Source organism: Lontra canadensis, unplaced genomic scaffold (assembly GCF_010015895.1).
Source record: "Lontra canadensis isolate GAN:19392208 unplaced genomic scaffold, GSC_riverotter_1.0 scaffold60, whole genome shotgun sequence".
In the NCBI taxonomy this organism is placed as follows: domain Eukaryota; kingdom Metazoa; phylum Chordata; class Mammalia; order Carnivora; family Mustelidae; genus Lontra; species Lontra canadensis.
The window spans coordinates 12,140,766-12,162,021 of NW_022631054.1; the positions used below are offsets into that span (position 1 = coordinate 12,140,766).

Genomic DNA, 21,256 nt, shown 5'->3' on the forward strand with positions numbered 1-21,256 from the left:
CCAACATTGTAGAAGGGAAAACTTATAGGGATTCATTTGTAGGCTGGGTATACCTGGGACAATTCCCCGGCCAGGAAGCATGATTTATTAATCACTTCCATTCCAACTAGCCAAAAGCTTCACTGAGGGCAGAGTATCCATGCAGAAGAATCAGCCTTTTGCCTCCCAAAGAGGTTCCCTAGGTAGTTATGGAGCTCCCACACCTTGTGAATGCCTGGGTTCAACTGCCTGCCAGACTCGTGAAGGCTCCTAGTATCTTGGCTTCCTCAGGACTGAAGGCTCGGAAGGAGTAGAGAGGGGAATCACAATGCACAATGGAGGCTAAAAGGACAAGGGCTGCTTTGGGTTCCCCGTGGGTTTACATTGACTAGCAGGTCCTCTCTGTGCCTGGACTGCCCTTAGACATGTCTGTAATGCTGCTTGTTGCTTTTCTCTCTAGTCATCATGTTCCTCACAGGAGAAACTCCACCAGTTGCCCTTCCAGCCCACAGCTGATGAGCTGCACTTTTTGACGAAGCATTTCAGCACAGAGAGTGTTCCAGATGAGGAGGGACGGCAGTCCCCAGCCATGCGGCCCCGCTCTCGCAGCCTCAGGTGAGTGCTACTCTCTGCCTGCTGCCTTAGGCCCTGTGGAGCCCAACTTATGTGCACAGCAAAGGAATAGGCAAACATTTATAAAAGACAAGAGAGTAAAGAATTTAGGCTTTGGATGCCACACAGTCTCTGGGGCAACTACTTAACTCTGCTGTTGTAGCGTGAAAGCATCCACAGCCTTTCTGTAAACTTTATTAACAAAGACAGGCAGCGGGCCAGGTTTGGTCTGTGGGCTGTAGGTTGCCAACCCGGGGCTCCGCTCAAATGAGCCAAGGCCAGTGGTACTCAGGTTGCCTGATGACACTGCCAAGAGGTCCCTGTCTTTTCTCCTAGAATGTAGTTAGCAGTGGAAATACACTTAAGCTCCATGTAGTAAAAGGAGAGTGATAGTATCATCCATTCTGATAGTATCTGGCTGTGGAACCCACAGGCCCAGAGCTCAGGAACTAAGCAGCAAAGAAAGGGGCTGCTGAAGTTCACCCTTGTGGCTGACTTGGGAGGTGAAGCCTGCTTCAGAAGCAGAATGAAATGCCCATCGGAATCTCACTCATTTCCCTGAATCACCTGGGCTCATCAAACCAAACAAAGCTTAGCAGCTGATTTATCTGTGAATTCCTTCGATTGATTAACTCTTTTCTTTGACATTAGCTGGTAAAATAATGCCAAAATTCCAGGTTAAGGAAGAGGGTGAAAATTAAAATGGGCGTGGCTTTAATGACAGAGTTCAGCTTTCCAGAATCCCTGGAAAATAATTAATTGGCTAATATGTTCACAGTGGAAGCCCAAAGGAACAGGGCCTTCCACAAAGAATCCCCTCAGGTTATGTTGCTATTCTGAGTATCAGGGAGTAAGCTGAGCCAGACCACAAAGACTGGTTCAAGTTCAGAGACTGATGAAGATGATCACGGGGACTGCTGTGCAAAGGATCAAAAACACAAGTGAGTTTTTGTGTAGTGTGGATCCCAGTGCCTTTCTTTGTCTCACTCAGAGGAACACCTGAATCTTGGTGCTTTCTGCAGTCCACAGGTTAAACAGTTCATTGTTAGCCCATTTGAGACCGAGAGGGATATAGTGGGGCAGGGAAATCCCTGCTATATTACTCTTAAAATACTTGGTAATGTGTATGGATACAGCAAGCAGACCATGGCCCACTCTAAGGAGGAAAAGCAGAGAACAATTCTGAACCTTGCTCAGCCTGGGTCATGTGTCAGGGGCACCAAATTGGTGGCAGGACTCAAATATCCATTCATTTGTATGGCTCAAACTTTGAAATCCTTTAAGAAGATATAACTGCACATGGGCCAAAGAGGAAGATTTAGATGACCCAGGCTAATAACTCACTGCAGGCTGGATTGGCCTCATTTATCTCCCAGATCAGAGCCCAAGTTGGTCTCATTGGCTGCAGCTCATTTGTTTGGAAAGGATACATATATACACAGTCTTCCTTTGGTTTTTCTGGTGATGGTTTGATTTGATTCGATTCCTCGAACATGCTGGGATATACTCAAAATACCACTGGCCAAAGCAAAGAAGACCCAGAAAGTCCTGTTCTGGGGGAGGTCATCTTAGGAAAGCCACCAGTAGACTCAGGAGTGTTTTCCTCCTTGCTAGGCCTTTTCAGGCCCTGGCAGAGGTCTTTGTGGAAAGCCAGGCTTCTTATAGGAAGGTAGCCTATTTCCAGATGGCACCATTTGAGCTAAACAAGGTGTGCTGAGAGCTTCAGGAAAAAAGAAGGCTCTAGAACCCAGCACTCTTAAGGTGGGAGTGTGTGGGTGCTGCAGACAGTGGGAGGGCAGGGACTCTGGGAATGGTCATCTTTCTTCTTGAGAGTTCCATGGCACTAAAATAACACAATTGTTTCTTTCTTATTTAGTCCTGGACGGTCCCCAGTTTCCTTTGACAGTGAAATTATAATGATGAATCATGTATACAAAGAAAGATTCCCCAAGGTAAGGATCCTGAAGATGGCTGCCCTGCGGGAAGACTGGGGCTAAGGGGTGGAGCGCTCTCACCAGACGCAATAAGAAGAACAAAAAGGCACTCAGGAGGAGGAGGAGGCGGCTACAAGCACAAGGCTGCTGGCCTGTTGGAGTAGAGGCAGGCAGCAGAGGACTGTGAGTTTGGAGCTCGTATTTGCAGGGCCTCTATTTCTCCACTCCCTGGAGAGGTGTCTAGAGGGAGATGTTAGAAAGCTGTTGCCCCATATGTTATGGGGAAGGAAAAGACTGGGACCTTGTTTCTAACCACGCGTATCAGGGGCACAAGTCAGGGTCCCTGCAGATCGGGATTGGCTGTCAGAAAGCATGTTCATTCTGTGCAGATTTCTTTAGCATTGCCTCGTCACCAGGCCTGGAGTGTGCATGGACTGGTGTGCTGGACTGGCAGGAGGTTGGCTGGAGGGAGCAGAAGGGTGGGAGACAGTTTTCAAGCAGGAAACTGCTGAGAAAGGAAGGCAGATTACTCTCCTGAGAGAGTTGAGAACTAGTCTTTGTGGCTGTGCGGTTTGGCTAGAAACCATTGTGTATGTGGAACCCAGGGGCTTGTTTTCCATTTGCATTTCTTTTTGGACATGGCATATCTATACGCTCTGACCTCACCTCCTCATGACAGGCCCTGTTCCTGCGGAACATAACCAGCTCTGTCAGAACCAGGGCACTGACACAGGCTCCCTGTTCAGGACAACAAGGAGCATGGAACCCTCAAGCCTCTTGTCCAGACTTCTGCGGGTCGACCTATTCCTCTGAGTGTAGGGGCTACAGTGTGTGGTGGTTCCCTGCTCTTCTGAGAGTGTCCTTTTTCTAGACTCCGGTATAGTCTCCTGGACACACATGGATGGCTTAGGGAAATGATGTGAAGCCCTGTGCTTTCCCTCTTGACATACACAGTGAAGGATAGCAGTAAGGAAGGACATACATCCTGGAACCAGACTGAATGGGTTAAAATCTGCTTCTACCATTTACTAGCTATAGGACCCTGGACAGATTACTTATTTTTTTTAAGATTTTATTTGAGAGAGAGAGAGAGCAGATAGTGACAGAAATAACGAGAGAGAGCATAAACGGGGAGGAGATGGAAGAGCAGGCTCTCTCTGAGCAAGGAGCCCAGTACAGGGCTTGATCCCAGAACTCTGGGATCATGACCTGAACTAAGGGCAGACGCTTAACTGACTGAGCCACCCAGGAGCCCCTACCCTGGACAGGTGGTTTAACTTCTCTGAGCTTCATTTGCCTCATTTGTAGTTTGGGATAATAAGAGCATTTATCTCATAGATAGTTTGTGAAGATTAATGAGCATTAAACAATACTAACTGGGCCCAGAACATAGTAAGCACTCAGTAAGTGTGAGCTGTTATTTCTCTGCTGCCCTGGGCCCTATGGTCTATGTCTTCTAGCCTTGAAGCAGGCTTTAGAGAATAAGAGTGAGGAAGAGGGGCACAATAGTCAGCTAAGGAATCATGTTATGCTTGATCCTTTATAGCGAAGTTTAGGAGTTGGGGTGGGTTAAAATGGACCTTAAATTTGGTTGCATCAATACAGCTAGATAGTTTCAAATCATTCTGAGTACCCAAGAAATCAGTCAAAGATCAGAGACAAGAAATGCTTAACTCTACAAGTAGAAAAGTGACCACTTTTGGGGAGGTAGGAGATACGGAGACTTAAATCCAGGGTGATGTGTCAGAATACGGTGGAAGGAAGGGAGTCTGCTTAAGGAAGATACCACAAAGTATTATAAGCAGCGGAGTGCAAAATCGGACTTTTCAGAAGTCTGCTACAGTGAGGTACATCCCTTGTTTAAAAGTGCTCAGGTGGCAAAGTAGGGTGGAATCCCAGGGTCTATAGCATGGTGTCAGGATCCCTGGGGTCACAAGAAGAGAGGGGGTGTCTGAGTGTGGCAGAGTTCCCAGGCACAAGAGTGGTGAAAATGGCTAGAAACAGCGAGTCTAGGTGCCGGCTTTCTGCTCTTTGTTGCCATAAACTGTGAACTGCTGTGCAATCATGGGACCGCTTTCCTGACAGAGGACCATCCAGCAAAAGGGAGAAGGAAGGGGAGGACCCCCGCCCTCCCCTGGGAGAAAGAGCACTGGTCCATGCTACAGGTGTCCATAAAAGCTGGAGTTTTGAGGGGTGCCTGGGTGGCTCAGTCAGTTAAGTGTCTGCCTTTGGTTCAGGTCAGGATCTCAGGATCCTGGGATCGAGCTCTGCCTAGGGCTCCCAGCTCAGTGGGGAGTCTTCTTCTTCTCCCTTTGTTTGCTCATGCTCTCTCTCAAATAAGTAAATAAATCTTAAAAAAAAAAAAATGGGGTTTTGAAACTCACCCATGTGCTTGAGATGAAAACACTCAGGCACAGGCCAGGTGAGCACAGAATTCTGAGGAAAACCTGAGAGACAAGAGTGATTGACTGCTTTTCTGTGAGGGCTCACCAAAGAGTTGGTGAAGGGAGCATGAACTTTCAGCTCTGGGGCTAGAGATCAGCCTCCATTTTTATCCCTCCCGTTGGTGCTGAAAGCCTTCAGGGAGCAAAACAGCACCACATAGTAGAATCCCGAGCTGCTTACACCAAGCCTTGACTCCCTTTGCACTGAAGGCAAATTTCTACTAGGGCAAGTACATCTGAGAATTAGTGTCCCCTCTCCCAAAAGAGCAGCTTGAACAACTGGCTCACATCAAGTTTACTGATCATAGATGGCTGCAGACCTTCAGCTTTATATATATAGTATTTATTGTTTTGGTTTTTTTAATACTTTAGTCTTTCAGTATTTTTTTTTTACTTATTTTTTTTCAATTCTTTTTAAATTTAAAAATTTTAAATATGTACATTATATATATTTATTTTGTGTTGCATTGTATTTTATTTTGTATATATATAAGTATCTGTATTTTATTTTGTTTATATATATAAGTTTTTCCTTCTTTCCTATCTGGGATCTACTTCCTTAAAATAAGCAGACCAAAACACACCCAGGATCTAGTTTTTTGTTTTGTTTTGTTTCTTGTTTGGGTTTTTTTTCTTGTTTTGTTTTGTTTTTGTTTTTGTTCTGTTTTGTTTTGTTTTCTGTTGTTGTTATTTTTTTTTCTATTCTTTTTTTTTTTTTTTCTGGATAAAATGAAATTCACCCCAAAAAAAAGAACAGGAGGTATTACTCATTGCCAGGAATTTAATCAATAGAGATATAAGTAAGATGTCTGAACTAGAATTTAAAATGATTATAAAAATACTAGCTGGGCTTGAAAAAAGCATAGAAGACACTATAGAATTACCAAGATGCAGTCGTAAATGGTGGCTGTAAAAATGAGAATGAATGAGGCAGAAGAGTGAGTCAGTAATATAGAAGATAAAATGATGGAAAATAAGGAAGCTGAAAAGAAGAGAGAAAGAAAACTACTGGATCATGAAGGGAAACTTAGAGAATTCAGCAATTCCAGGAAGCAAAATAATATCCAGATAATAGGGGTCCCAGAAGATGTGGAGCGGGAGAGAGGGGCAGAAGGTTTATTTGAACAAATTATAGAACTTTCCTATTCTGAGGAAAGAAAACAGGCATTTCAAGTTCAGGAGACACAGAGAGCCCCCCTCAAAATCAATTAAAGTAGGTCAAAACCTCAGCATATAATAGTGAAGCTTGCAAATTTCAATGAAGACAAAATCCTGAAAGCAGCTTCAGACAAGAGGTCCTTAACCTACAAGGGTAGACACATGTGGGTAGCAGACCTGTTCACAGAGACATGGTGGGCCAGAAAAGACAGACATGATATATTCAATGTGCTAAGTGGGAAAAATATGCAGCTGACAATACTTTATCCAGTAAGGCTGTCATTCGGAAAGGGAGAGAGAGAGAAAGAGTTTCCAGGACAAACAAAAACTAAAGGAATCTGTGAACACTAAACCAGCCCTGCAAGAAATACTAAAGGAGATCCTTTGAGCAGAAAGTACAAAAGTAACAAAGATCAGAAAGGAATAGAGACAATCTACAGGAGCATTGACTTTACAGGTAATACAGCGGCACTGAATTCATATCTCTCAGTGATTACTCTGAATGTAAATGGACTAAATGCTCCAATCAAAAGACACAGGGTGTCAGAATGGATTTAAAAAACAAGATCCAGGGACCCCTGTTTGGCTCAGTCAGTTAAGCGTCTGTCTTTGGCTCAGGTAATGATTCCAAGGTCCTGGGATCAAGTCCCCCATTGGTCTCCCTGCTCAGTGAGGAGCCTGTTTCTCTCTCTCTCCCTCCCCTTGCTTATGTTCTCTCTCTTGCTCTCTCTCTCTCTGTGTCAAATAAATAAATAAGATCTTTTTAAAAATTTTTAAAAAATGAATGGGTCAACCAAAAAATTAAAGAAATTTAAAAAAAACATATGGAAGCAAATGAAAATGAAAACACAACAGTTCAGAACCTTTGGGATGGACCAAAGGCAGTCCTAAGAGGGAAGTATGGCTATATAGGCCTTCCTCAAGAAACAAGAAAAGTCTCAAATACACAGCATAAGCTTACACCTAAAGGAGCTGGAAAAAGAACAGGAAATAAAGCCTAAATCCAGCAGGAGAAGATAAATAATAAAGATTAGAGCAAAAGTCAATGACATAGAATTAAAAAAACAAAACAAAACAAAACAGTGAAACAGATCAACTAAACTAGGAGCTGTTTCTTTGAACAGATTGATGATGAATAAACCCCTAGCCAGATTTACCAAAAAAGAAAAGAGAAAGGATCCAAATAAATCAAATCATAAATGAAAGAGGAGCAATCACAACCAACACTGAAGAAATACAATTATAAGAGAATATTATGAGCAATTATATGCCAACAAATTAGGCAGTCTGTAAGAGATGGATGCATTCCTAGAAATATATAAACTACCAAAACTGAAACAGGAAGAAGTAGAAAACCTGAACAGACCCATAACCAGCAAAGAAATTGAATCAGTAATCAAAAATACCCAAAAAAACAAGAGTCCAGGGCCAGAGAGCCTCCCAATGGAATTTTACCAAGAGTTTAAAGAATTAATACCTATTGTTCTGAAACTGTTTCAAAAAATAGAAATGCCCATCTGTACCCTAATGCTCATAGCAGCAATGGCCACAGTCGCCAAACTGTGGAAAGAACCAAGATGCCCTTCAACAGACGAATGGATAAGGAAGATGTGGTCCATGTACACTACGGAGTGTTATGCCTCCATCAGAAAGGATGAATACCCAACTTTTGTAACAACATGGACGGGACTGGAAGAGATTATGTTGAGTGAAATAAGCCAAGCAGGGAGAGTCAATTATCATATGGTTTCACTTATTTGTGGAGCATAAGAAATAACACAGAGGACATGGGGAGATGGAGAGGAGAAGGGAGTTGGGGGAAATTGGAGGGGGAGATGAATCATGAGAGACTATGAACTCTGAAAAACAATTTGAGGGTTTTGAAGGGGCAGGGGGTGGGAGGTTGGGTGAACCTCATGGTGGGTATTATGGAGGGCATGTATTGCACAGAACACTGGGTGTGGTACATAAACAATGAATTCTGGTACACTGACAAGAAATTTAAAAAATAAAATTTTGAAAAATTAATACTTTCTGGGGCACCTGGGTGGCTCAGTGGGTTGAGCCTCTGCCTTGGGCTCAGGTCATGATCACAGGGTCGTGGGATCAAGCCCTGCATAGGGCTCTCTGCTTAGTGGGGAGCCTGCTTCCCTCTCTCCCTCTCTCTCTCTCTCTCTCTCTCTCTTCCTCTCTCTGCCTGCGTCTCTGCCTACTTGGGATCTCTGTCAAATAAATAAAATCTTTTTAAAAAATTAATACTTTCTGAGAATTCAATATTAAAAGTCAGCCTTTTGGCAAAGGAAAAAAAGAGAAACGGAAGGAAAACTTTCAAACTCCTTCTGTGAGGCCAGCATTACCTTGATCCCAAAACCAGACAAAGATCCCACCAAAAAGGAGAATTACAGACCAGTATCCCTGGTGAACACGGATGCAGAAATTCTCACCAAGATAATAACTAGTAGTATCCAACAGTACATTAAAAGGATTATTCACCACAACCTAGTGGGATTTATTCCTGGGCAGCAAGGGTGGTTCAACATTCGCCTATCAATCAGTATGATATACTACATAAATAAAGGACAAGAACTATATGATCCTCTCAGTAAATGCAGAAAAAGCATTTGGCAAGATTTAGCATCCTTTCTTGATAAAAATTCTCCACCGTGGAGGGATAGAGGGAACATACCTCAATATCATAAAAGCCATACACAGAAAACCCACAGCAAATATCATCATCAATGGGGAAAAACAAAGCTTTTCCCCTAAGGAAGGTCGGGAACATGACAGGGATGTCCACTCTCACCACGGTTGTTCAACCTAGTACTGTAAGTCCTAGTCTTGGCAGTCAGACAACAGAAAGAAATAAAAGGCATCCAGATCAGTAAAGAAGAAGTCAGACTTTCACTCTTCACAGACAACACGATAATCTATTTAGAAAACCCAAAAGACTCCACCAGAAAATTGCTAGAAATGATAGAGGAATTCAGCAAAATTGCAGGATATAAAATCAGTGCACAAAAGTCAATTGCATTTCTATACACTAACAATGAAGCAGAAGAAAGAGAAATCAAGGAATCAACCCCATTTACAATTGCACCAAAACCCATAAGACACCTAAGAATAAACCTAACCAAAGAGGTAAAAGGATCTGTACTCTGAACACTATAGAACACCCATGAAAGAAATTGAAGAAGACACAAAGAAATGGAAAAATATTCCATGGTCATGGATTGGAAGAAAAAATACTGTGAAAATGTCTGTGCTACCTAAAGCAATCTACACATTCAATGCAATCCTTATCAAAATACCATCAGCATTTTTCAGAGCTCGAATAGACAATCTTAAATTTTGTATGGAACCAGAAAAGATCCCAAATAGCCAAAGCAATGTTGAAAAAGAAAACCAAAGCTGGAGGCATCACAATTCTGGACTTCAAACTGTACTACAAAGGTGTAATAATCATCAAGATAGTATAGTACTGCCACAAAAACAGACACAGAGAGCAGTGAAATAGACTAGAGAATCCAGAAGTGGATCCTTAGCTCTGTGGTCAGCTAATCTTTGACAAAGCAGTAAAGAATATCCAATGAAAAAGAGACAGTCACTTCAACAAATGGTGTTGGGAAAATTGGATAGCCACGTGCAGAAGAATGAAACTAGACCGTTTCCTTACACCACACACAAAAATAGACACAAAATGAATGAAAGACCTCTAAATCTGAGACAGTTGTCCATCAAAATCCTAGAGGAAGAACCCAGGTGGGATTTAGCTAAAATCCCAGGTGGGATTTTAAATGCTAAAAACCCAGGTGGCAGCCTCTTTGACCTCAGCCACAGCAAATTCTTGCTAGACATGTCTCCAAAGGCAAGAGAAACAAAGGGGAAAATGAATTATTGGGACTTCATCAAGATAAAAAGCTCTTGCATAGCAAGAGAAACAGTCAACAGAACTAAAGGCAATCTACGTAATGGGAAAAAATATTTGCAAATGCTGCATCAGATAAAGGTCTAGTATCCAAAATCTATAAAGAACTTCTCAAACTCAACACCCAAAGAACCGAAAAAATCCGGTTAAGAAATAGGCAGAAGATATGAACAGACATTTCTGTGAAGAAGACATACAAATGGCCAAAAGACACATTTAAAAAAATTTTCCACATCACTCACTTGGCATCAGGGAAATACAAATCAGAATCACAATGAGATACTACCTCACACCAATCAGAATGGCTAAAATTAACAAGTCAGGAAACAACAGATGTTGGCAAGGATGCAGAAAAAGGGGAACCCTCTTGGGTTGTTGGTAGGAATGCAAACTGGTGCAGCCACTCTGGAAAACAGTAAGAAGGTTCCTCAAAAAAGTTATAAATAGAGCTACCCTACAACCCAGTGATTGCACTACTGGGTATTTATCCAGAGGATACAAATGTAGTGATTTGAAGGGACACATGACACCCCGGTGTTTATAGCAGCAATGTCCACAATAGCCAAACTATGGAAAGAGCCCAGATGTCCAATGACAGTTGAATAGATAAAGAAGATGTCGTATTTATATACAATGGAATATTACTCATCCATGAAAGAGAATGAAATCTTGCCACCTGCATGATGTGGATGGAACCAAAGTGTATTACGTTAAGTGAAATAAGTTAGTCAGAGGAAGACAAATGCCATATAATTTTACTCATGTGAAATTTAAGAAACAAAACAGATGAACAGAGGGGAAGGGAAGGAAAAATCAGATGAAAATAGAGAGGCAAACCAAAAGAGATGCTGAACTATAAGAAACAAAAGGAGGGTTGCTGGAAGGGAGGTGGGTGAGGGGAAGGGGACGTGGGTGATGGGCAATGAGGAGGGCATGTGATGTAACGTGCGCCGGGTATTACGTGCAACGGATAAATCACTAAATTCTGCCCCTGAAACTAATAATAGACTATAGGTTAACTGAATTGAATTTAAATGAAGAATTTTTTTTTTAAAGTTTAGGAGTATGTAGTGTTTAAAATGCACCTCACATGTTTCGTCCTTCTCCTCATGTGTTACGTATAGTATTGTCATTCTAGCATTGCATGTGCTTTGTGTGGATGTCTCCGTCAATGTTAAGATGCACCCTTAGAGAAAATGTATTGAGATTCCTTTTCTTGGGGGCACCTGGGTGGCTCAGTGGGTTAAAGCCTCCGCCTTGGGCTCGGGTCATGATCCCAGGGTCCTGGGATCAAGCCCCACTTCGGGCTCTCTGCTCTGAGGGGAGCCTGCTTTCTCCTCTCTCTCTGCCTGCCTCTCTGCCTGCTTGTGATCTCTGTCAAATAAATAAATAAAATCTTAAAAAAAAAAAAAAAGATTCCTTTTCTTCCATCCTTCTTCCCTCCCCCTGTCTCTCTCTCTTCACACACCATATACCTGTGTGCACATATACTTAGATACGTGTTTATATTCGTGGCTCTAGATGGTTTCACATAAACACTTTCACTACATAACTAATTGGCTACTAGGCAATTCTGCTGTAAAACCCAAGGTCCCCCAAAATAAATGAAGGACATTCATTAGAAAGGCATAATGAAACAAAAAAAGAATAACAAAATTAAAAGGCTATTGCAAAATACGAAATATTTCAATACGTTCAAAATGTATAGTATAGATTCATGGCAATACAGCACAAATAACTGATTTTATTTTGATTTTTGATTGTACCTCTGCACTTGTCTTCAAAGTCTTATGGTTATAATATTAGACATTTTGGGTTTGCTTGTGATTCATCATCTTGCTTGGCTTCGCACTTTTTCTTTTTTCACCAAAATTTCATCCTTCATTAAGTATTAGTTTCTACATACAAGGATACTTATTTTTTTTAAAAGATTGATTGATTTGAGATAGAGCAAGCATGAGCAGGAGCAGCAGAGGGAGAAAGAGGGAGAGCCTTAAGCAGACTCCAAGCCAAGTGCAGAGCCCAGTGCGGGCCTGATATTACAACCTGAGCCAAAACCAAGAGCCGGACACTTAACTGACTGGGCCACACAGGCACCTCACGAGAATGCGTATTTATAACTAAGCCTTGTGTTGCGTTGTGAAAGCTTTCCATGCTTTTGTTTGTCCTTAGCATATTGTCACATGTCCATTTATAGACGTTCCAGATTCTATGGGAAATGTGGGTTCAAAACTCTGAGCCACTGTGTAGACTGTTACGAAGGCTAGGATTTGTATGAAGAATGAGAGTACTGACTGCATCATTGGAGAAATGAAACCAAACTGCCAAATGAAACTGTCAACCAGTTATTGTTTTCCTTTACAGCAAAATTGCTTTATGGCCAATTAGTTATGCAGTAAAAATGTAGCAAAAATGCTTATGGTGAAAATATCTCACACACATACACACACGCGAACGCGCAAACACACACACACACACACACACACACACACACCCCTGAACACACACTGGAAATCAGAAATTGCCCCCTAGTGGCAAAGGAAAGATGGCCAAGTCCTAGATAGGCAGCCAGAAACTTGTTAACTGGTGTAATTTATCATTTGGCATGACTATGCAGTTAGGTCCCTGAGAAGCTTCTGAGCCAGACACCTCTTCTGCCCTGCTGAGGGTCCAGGTCCATGAAGAGGCAGGTTCACACCTTCAGTAAACACTGTTTGAGCATCTGCTTAGTCCAGTTGGGTCCTAAGGTCAAGTAAGAGGCTCCTGAGATAAATCTAATTCTCTCTGACGTGAAATTTCCAGTGCAGAGAAGTCTTTAGAAAGCAGCAGTGTCCATGCAGTAAGATTATGCAGTTGGGAGGGCCAGAGGCAGCACAGAGGAAAGGAAATCCTAGGTGGCCTGGAGGAATCAAAGACTTCTCAGGAGAGACAGACGATGTGGGAACTGAAATTGGAAGGATTTCTAGGAGTTTGCCAGGCTGGCCTGGCAGGTGAAGGAGCCACACACAGGGAACAACATCAACAGGCCTGAGGCAGCGCATTAAAGGGTGGGGGGTGGGGGGTGAGGGTGGGGAGCAGCAACCACTTCCAGGTCCTCAGAGCAAAAGAGCACACCCTCCAAGGAGTGGGGTAGAAAAACAAGGCCAGATGAGAGAGGGCCTGGACTATAATGTTTTTGTTTGTTTTAAAGATTTGTTTATTTATTTTAGAGACAGAGGCAGACAGTACATGAGGGAGGTGAGGGGCAAAGGGAGAGGAGAAGCAGACTCCCCACTCCCCATGCGGGGCTTGATCTAACAACCCCGAGATCACACAACTGAGCCGAAACCAAAAGAGTTGGACGCTTAACCCACTGAACAGCCCTTGGCTGTTTTGATTTGACTTAAGGGTCATCTTATCATGTGTGTAGCCGTCAGGTTCCCCAAATGCAGCATCAGGAAACCAGGATCACAGAGCTTATCCTCAGGCTGAGCTCCCGACTAAGCTGCAACTAGAAGGGAAGTGTCACTTTTCCTGCTTTTATTTGCAGGCCACCGCGCAAATGGAAGAGCGTCTTGCAGAATTTATTTCCTCCAACACTCCAGACAGTGTGCTGCCCTTGGCAGATGGAACCTTGAGCTTTATTCATCATCAGGTGATTGAGATGGCCCGAGACTGCCTGGATAAATCCCGCAATCGTCTCATTACATCACACTACTTCTATGAACTTCAAGAGAATTTAGAGAAACTTCTACAAGATGTGAGTGTCCTTGTGCTGGAACCCTGATACATCCTCCGTGAGGTAGTGGATTATTTATTCCAAGCTAAGAGAAGGGCATTAATGGTGTTTCCAGTTTTCTTAGCCAGCTTGTCACCTCCTTGCTCATATGCAGGGCTTACCCCCAAGGGTGGTGCTGATGGACTTCGGTTCCTCCTCAGTCCCTTGCATCACGAAGAGAAACCTGTTTGGTATCCAAAGAACTCAGTTCTGTGGGCTTTTTTTATGATCCCACTTAACTCTGCCTGAGGTTCCAACATTGGTAATATTCATAAATACTTGACTATGTTTGTAACCCAAAGCCTAAAAGCGGCCCCAGTGACTGTGGTGGGTTCTCTTCTAGTGGAAATACTGGGGTAAGCAGAGCCTTCAGACTGCTTCCACTAACCCCAGGGAAAACCAGCCAGGTCTTGCACTGTGGGTTTATCCGTTTGCTGACATTTTGTATTTACATGGTGAGAAGTTTGCTGGTAGGGATTTAGGTGTTTAGAGACATGATTCTCCCCAATGTGAAAAGACGTCTTGGGAGGCTAGAGATAAAGTAACCCAGAGATGGTCAAGACCAGAGTATACCGTGAGGTTTTTTGGTTTTTTTTTTGTTTGTTTGTTTGTTTTTTAGATTTTATTTATGTATTTGAGAGCACGTGAGCGCACATGAATGGTGGGGAAGGAGCAGACAGAGAGGGAGGGGAAAAGAATCCCAAGCATACTCTGTGCTGAGTGTGAGCCTGACACAGGACTCAATCCCAGGACCCCAAGATCATGACCTGCGCCAAATCCAAGAGTCTGACACTCAACCGACTGAGCCCCCCCCAGGTGCCCCATACAATGAGTTCCTGCTCCAGGGTTTGCTTTCCTCTTCATCTCTACAGTAAGGCGTCCGTTGCCTTCTCCCCTCAAATCACATTTGCCTCGTATTACACCAGTGGGGTACAGTGGGGAGAACATGTGCCCCTTCGTGTACTAGAGTATTTCCTAATTCAGACCCCTATTACCTCCAGGCACTTGACTTTGCTCTGGTGTCCTAACAACTGAGCTGAGAACCCAGAGCTGTTGATCAAACAGGACTTCAGTGTGTTAGTCTAGAAATTAGGAGCGAGGAGTTGTTTTGTTTTTAATTAGGAAACAGTTGAATCTAGAGAAAAGATGACTAAAGATGGCCATGATTATTGCTGTCAAATATGGAAGATTTCTCATACATAATAGGTAGCAGATTGTTCCCTGTCCTCTAAAAGGCCTGTTAACCCAGTGGGCAAGAGTCACAGTGAGGAAAGTTTTGATTTAATAGATGAAAAAGTGCTTCCTTCTACAAAAATGCACTTTTTTTCCTGATTTCAAGAGTAATGCTTAAATTCAAATCTTGTAAAATTATGACTTGAGCACACTAAATTCACATGCAATTCCCTAGCAGCTCTTGGTTTCTGTTCAAGAGTAACTTTCTGACTGTGGATAGGAATCCAGGACTGTGGCCTTAGGTAAAGGATCGAGCTGGAGTGACTTCCCCGGTTGCTTGTATATCTAAGATTGATCTTCTGAAATGCTAAAGTCAGAGCCTTGCCCAAAACCTTCAGGCATTTTCCGAGACTCGTGACCCCATACCCCACACCCCACCCTGCCCCGGGAGTAGGTTGTGCAGTAAGAGCACTGAATACGGAGCCAATGCATTCATCCATTCCCTGATGTGCTGGGTCCTAGGGATGCGTAAAAAAGCTCATTCCATGTTCCAGCTCAAGGAATTTGCTTTCGAGTGGGGTTACAGGCCCATCAACAAGTGGAAAGAACACCTATCGTTTATTGGAGTGTACTGTGTGGCGACACCGCCCTGAGCCCTCTACGTGAATTATCTCACTTTTATGTATTATAGTGATCATGACTGAGGAGCACTGAATAGTCGAGGTCTGTTCTGAGCACAGTTCTGCATGGAAGGTTTGTGAAAAGTTGAGTCTTGATGTGTAGGTAGGAGTTCACCAGACTTAGGAAAAGTTTTTTGTTGTTCTTTTTTCCTTTACTGTTTTCTGTGAAATTTATCATTTCCGCATTAAAAATTTTTTTGAGGGGAAGTATTTTCTTTTTTAACTACATAATGCCCATAGTAGACCACCATCATAAGTCATTAACATGTGAATTTTGAATTAAAAAAGCTACAGAGCCCAAGTTATATACAAATATCTTAGGCAATAATATTTACAAACCTGTGTACAACAAAGCAAATGTAAATAGTAAATGTAACATGAGAGTAATCAAAGGATTCACGGGAACAACCACTTAGGGTCAGTCTGCCCACCAGGAGCTGGTACTAGCCAGCCTCTGGAATCCAGCCACTTGTGAGAGGCACAGAGGAACTAGGTACATTCCAGAAATCACAGATGAAGTAGTTTGGTATGACTAGGTGAGGGATGCCTGCAGGGAAAAGTTGGTGGATGAATTTGAAGAGTCAGAATGGGAGAGGTTGGGAGGAGGGGCAAAGGCTGAAGTATATCTATGAGGAACTTAGGTCTTATCACAAAGGCAATGGGGAAATTACTGAATGGTTTTAATTCGGAAAATGGCAGGTAAGATTTACATTGGAAATAAAATCACTATCATTTATAGCGCACTCAGTTATCAGGCAATACAGGATCTCATTTAATTTAATGTAATCTTCGCACCACCACCAAATCCACAGATGAGGAAACCAAAGCTTTTAAAAGAGGCTGGGTGAGCCCACCGTAACTCTTTTCTTACAGCAGAGCTAGAACCCAAACCCAGGTTTGTCTTACTCCAGAGCCTGAGATCATCTCTTCAAACACTCCCATCAACAAACATCGACATCCTCTATGTAAAAGGCCCTGTGCTGGTCTTAGCACATAAGGGAAGAAAAGGAGCCCCCGTCTCACGAGGTCTCATGAGGCTCTACCGTGTAGCTGGAGAGGCGGACAACTAGTTAAGAAACGACACGTGGTACCAAGTGATATGAGCAACAGAACATAGAAAGGGGAGCAGTTACTTCTGGTTCTTGCGTGTTTGGTGAGGGGTGGGGTACAGCCAGAGAACCTAGATGAAGACTCACAGTTGATATTTGGGCTAAATCTTAAAAGAATAAAACTCATTTATTCTATTTACCAAGTGCCCAGCGTCTCTCTTCATATCATAACCAATTTTTTTTTAAATGGTCCTCATTTGCTATTATTCTTTCCTAACAACCTGTTCGCTGCTTGGTCTTCTGCCTTCTACTTTCCCTTCCCACCATTCCTCTAACACTGTTTCAGGCAAAATTCCCCAAGGAACAAATCGACCAATTGCCGAAAAGATCCTGTGGCCTCCTTCTATCCTCATCTGTCTTCACAACTCCGCAGAGCTCTGCACCACGAATACCTCTCCTGGCCCCTTTTCCCCCCAGGGGCCATGACACTGTTCTCTCCAGTCTTACAGTCTTGCTGCCCCTTTACGAGTTCCTACTCTGCCCAGCTCTTAAATGCTGGTGTTCGTGTTGGAAGAGCACACAATTCTTGATCTCAGGGTTGTAAATTCAAGCCCCATGTTGGATGAGAGATTACGTAAAAAAAAAAAAAAAAAACACCTTTAAAAAAAAAAAAAAGTATTAAATGCTGGTGCTCCGCACGGCACCACCCTGCGAATCGGTTCTCCTCCTCCTCCTTCATGCTCTCCTTGACAGCTTCATTTCCTTCTGTGTCTCCCGTTGTCGCCCACACACTGAGCCCACCCACCTGACTGCATTCCTCCAGTCCCGGTTCTCTTCAGCTCCGGCTTCAGAAAGAGGATTCCCCTTCGGCTTGGCAGGTCGGCTTGTATTCTTCGGTTGCTAGTAATAGCGAGCCAGCTCAGAGTAGTTTAAGCAGGAAGGGAAACTAACTACCAAGATGAAAAGAGTGGGTCTTCAAGAATTGAAGACGAATACAACCGGGCCGTGAGGGACCAAAACCAGAAACCAGAAGCTGGGGGAAGCTCAGGAAGTGGTCACTGTGCTCTCATGCCGTTTTCCTCTGTGTCTTTGGTAGATGCAGCCATCCCTTTTCACCCAGCAGTAGCTTATATGGTCCTGCCACGCTGATATTAACAGTTGTCTTTCCATCCATTTTTAAATTCACAGGAGACTCATCCACACTGGTCAGCTCCTGGAGGTGGGCTGGAAGGGGCAGCCACCCAATCCAGGTGTAGCTGCTAGATGTCAGAGCGGTTTCCATAAAAAGGAGAAAGGCTCCTGGGCTGGGTAGATACCCAAGGAAGTATCTAGTATAGGTTAGTATAGGCATCTCAAACTCTGCACGTGCAAAACAGAGCTTTTCCACCGCCCTTACCCGGACTACTTACCTTCTTATATTTGTTTCATTTGTGGGTTCGCTGAAATGCCCCTGAACTTGTCGCTGCATTTCCCTTCTCTTCTTGCTTCTTCCAGCCCCCAGGTCTACTCAGTCCTCCACCGCAGAAATGGCCCCAGGCTGTGTCTTTCTCTCCATCCTTCCTGCGGGGCTTTCTGGCTTTCTCATGCATGTTACTTCAGTAGCCCCTTCATGGATTTTTTTCCCCCTTTTCGGCTTGCACTCTTCCGTGCACTGTCCACACCACAGCCAGAGTGATCTTTCTAAAATGATATCGGTTCGCCTCCCTCCTGCTTTGAAGTCTTTCTGTTCCTGACATTCTGCCTGGGTTGGGAAGTGAACAGTGAAAGCTCCCATGAGAGTTGCCCCCTTGAGCTGGGGTCTGGATGGAGGAACAGATAAAAGCACGTGTTTCTGTGACATCCCGTGGTGTCATGTAGTGTCCTAGAGCTCCCTGTCACGGTGCATTAGCTTTCTCTAACTTCTTCATTTTGTAGAAGTCTCTGTACCACCCCACCGTTTCTCCCCAGAGCCAGCTCTGCCCAGCCCCAGCCAGCATTAGCCCCGCCATGCTGTGCCCGTGGATTGCTTCACCAACCTTTGTCTTCCCTACAGGCTCACGAGCGCTCAGAGAGTTCAGAAGTGGCTTTCGTGATGCAGCTGGTAAAGAAGCTGATGATTGTCATTGCCCGCCCAGCTCGACTCCTGGAATGCCTGGTGAGCGCACTCCCGGGAAGGTTGGGAGGGGGTGGGGCGTGGAGCGGAAGTATCCTACTACCAGCAAAACTGCCGTAATCCTTATTTAATATGATCTGCCAATGTGGGGGCCCAGACCAGTTCCTGTGAGGAAAATGGCTGCTCCTGAGGAGTATTAGTCTGGCCCCCTCACAGCCAGCAGGCCCCAGGTGAGTGGGGGTCTGGGCTGTCAGGAGCATGGAACAGTCCCCTTGGCATGTCCTTCACTTCACCATACCCAGCACTTGACTGAGCACCTACTTTAGGGCAGGTGCTGGGGATACAGACACGAACAAAGCAGAGTCCCTGATCCTGAGGTGCTCCCTCTGTCGTGCAGTTAGTCTCTTAGTGCCTCCGATGGGACAGGACTGCTGTACTGACCTCACGGCTCTCTAGCCCCTAGTACACAGGGGGTGCCGGTAAATATCTGAAGGCAGGTGTACGCGTGTGTGTGTGTGTGTGTGTGTGTGTGTGTGTGTGTGTGGCTGGCAGGAGGCTTTGGACCAGGTCAACAGGCTGAGCTATCTTGAAAACAAATAAAAGGTCTTGTTCTTATTGTCGGGAAGACAGCATATGCTTAGGCTGTCCAGTCTGGAGCTGACCTGGAAGACGGCTTTGTCCCCATTCTTATGATCCCTGAATCATGAAGCTTCTGGGCATTCGGGGGCAAGGGTGTCCCATCACAAAGAAAAAGTCCTTTTCATCATGCTCGGGGCATGTGCTGTCAACACCAAAGAGGCCTTCCCTTGTAGCCCTCACCACTGACTGCCTCTCTCCCCTGGTGCAGGAGTTTGACCCTGAAGAGTTCTACCACCTGTTAGAAGCAGCCGAGGGCCATGCCAAAGAGGGACAAGGGATTAAATGTGACATTCCCCGCTACATCGTTAGTCAACTGGGCCTCACACGGGATCCCCTAGAGGGTGAGCATGCTGCCTCGTGGCTGCAGACACACCCCACAGCCAACAAGCTCGCACGGCAGGGAAGCCACTTGAAGAAGAGGCTTAGATCGGACATGGACACAATGCAGCGCCAGGGGCCTTGGGGCAGTCGGAGGAACCCCATCTTCTCTGTCATGGTGCAGCTCCTCCTTCAAATTGGTTTACACATCCATCTGGTATAACCCAACCCGGATTGCCATGAGCCCTGCTGGGTTGGATTTAGAACCTAATGTCAAAAGAGGTCAACAACAAAGGACCACAATTGCATTTTCAAAAATGGCCACCTCCTGTGCATGCTAACCTCCCCTTCTGCCACCTTACTGGCCCTTCTGTGACTTCGGTGGGGTCCCAACCCAGGCTTGAGCAGATCTCTCCGTGCTCCAGGGTTCAACCATGTTCCCGCAGGAACCCTGGGCTTCTAAGTCCCTGGTCTCTTTTCATCCACCTTCCCTGCTTCCCAACCTCACCGGTGGAGTGGGATACAGACCGATAGCCCCGCCTTTGGCTCTATTTTCCAGGAATTGTCCTAAATTTGAAGGAAGCTTTTTAAAATTTGCCAGGCCTTGTGAATGGCACTGGGCTTCTAGAAATAGGAGTGGCACTATTATTTGGCAGACAGGTCCAAAAGCTGTGACTGCTCTGGGGAGAGAGCCACAGGACCAGATTTGTACCCAGTCTGATGCAGGAGATCCAAATGCCCACCTTGTACGTGCCATTGTGTGCTCTGAGGGGACTGTCGGAATGTCTGACATCGCTGTACACACATTTCTCTTGTGCCCTTGCTTTGTTTCTAGAAATGGCCCAGTTGAGCAGCTATGACAGTCCTGACACTCCAGAGACAGATGATTCAGTGGAGGTAAAGACCTTGAGCTCCTACCCCAATCCCGGAGGCTGGGCCCTCTGAAGCAGAGGGCGCAAGTCCTCTTGGAGAGGACATCTGAGAGCAGGATGGGGAGTGGATGGTTGCACCTGCTGTTTCCGAAGTCACTCAGCTCCTGCATCAGGAAGCTTGGGTGGGGCTGTACGAGGACTAAGAGCTAAGCGGATGCTGGGCCTCCAGCTTCCCTGAGCACCTGGGCTCTAAGGAGCATGCTTGCCTCCTGCCTTTGCTCTTGTCTTCCAGGGCCGTGGGGCATCTCTGACATCTAAAAAGACACCCTCTGAAGAGGACTTCGAAACTATTAAGCTCATCAGCAATGGCGCCTATGGGTAAAGGCAGGGGTGATGTGTAGCCAAGACTGGAGCTGAGTCAGCCCTTGGGCTCTTCCTTCTAGAAGTGTATGATACCCGGTCCTCTGGGTGGCAGTTGCCTGAGCATAGGCCCTCTCCCTCCCCAAAGCCTCATGGAGAGACAGGACATCTGGCATTGTTCCTTTCCCAGACAAGGTCCCCAGTCCTCTTGGTATCAGTCCTCCTCTAGCTGAGCTCTGGGGAAGGGTTGAACTGTGTCCTTGG

The 21,256-nt window shown here is 44.7% G+C and overlaps 1 protein-coding gene across 12 annotated transcripts in view; it reads left to right on the forward strand.

Moving 5' to 3' along the window:
• Positions 1-21,256, forward strand: part of MAST2 (microtubule associated serine/threonine kinase 2) — a 211,563-nt gene that overhangs the window by 179,291 nt on the left and 11,016 nt on the right. For all 12 annotated transcript variants that reach the window (XM_032877648.1, XM_032877658.1, XM_032877650.1 and 9 more), the window contains 7 exons: positions 440-594; positions 2,468-2,543; positions 13,582-13,791; positions 18,744-18,845; positions 19,651-19,783; positions 20,596-20,657; positions 20,925-21,010. In XM_032877648.1, the coding sequence (XP_032733539.1) occupies positions 440-594; positions 2,468-2,543; positions 13,582-13,791; positions 18,744-18,845; positions 19,651-19,783; positions 20,596-20,657; positions 20,925-21,010 (824 nt within the window). The remainder of the gene's footprint in view (positions 1-439; positions 595-2,467; positions 2,544-13,581; positions 13,792-18,743; positions 18,846-19,650; positions 19,784-20,595; positions 20,658-20,924; positions 21,011-21,256) is intronic.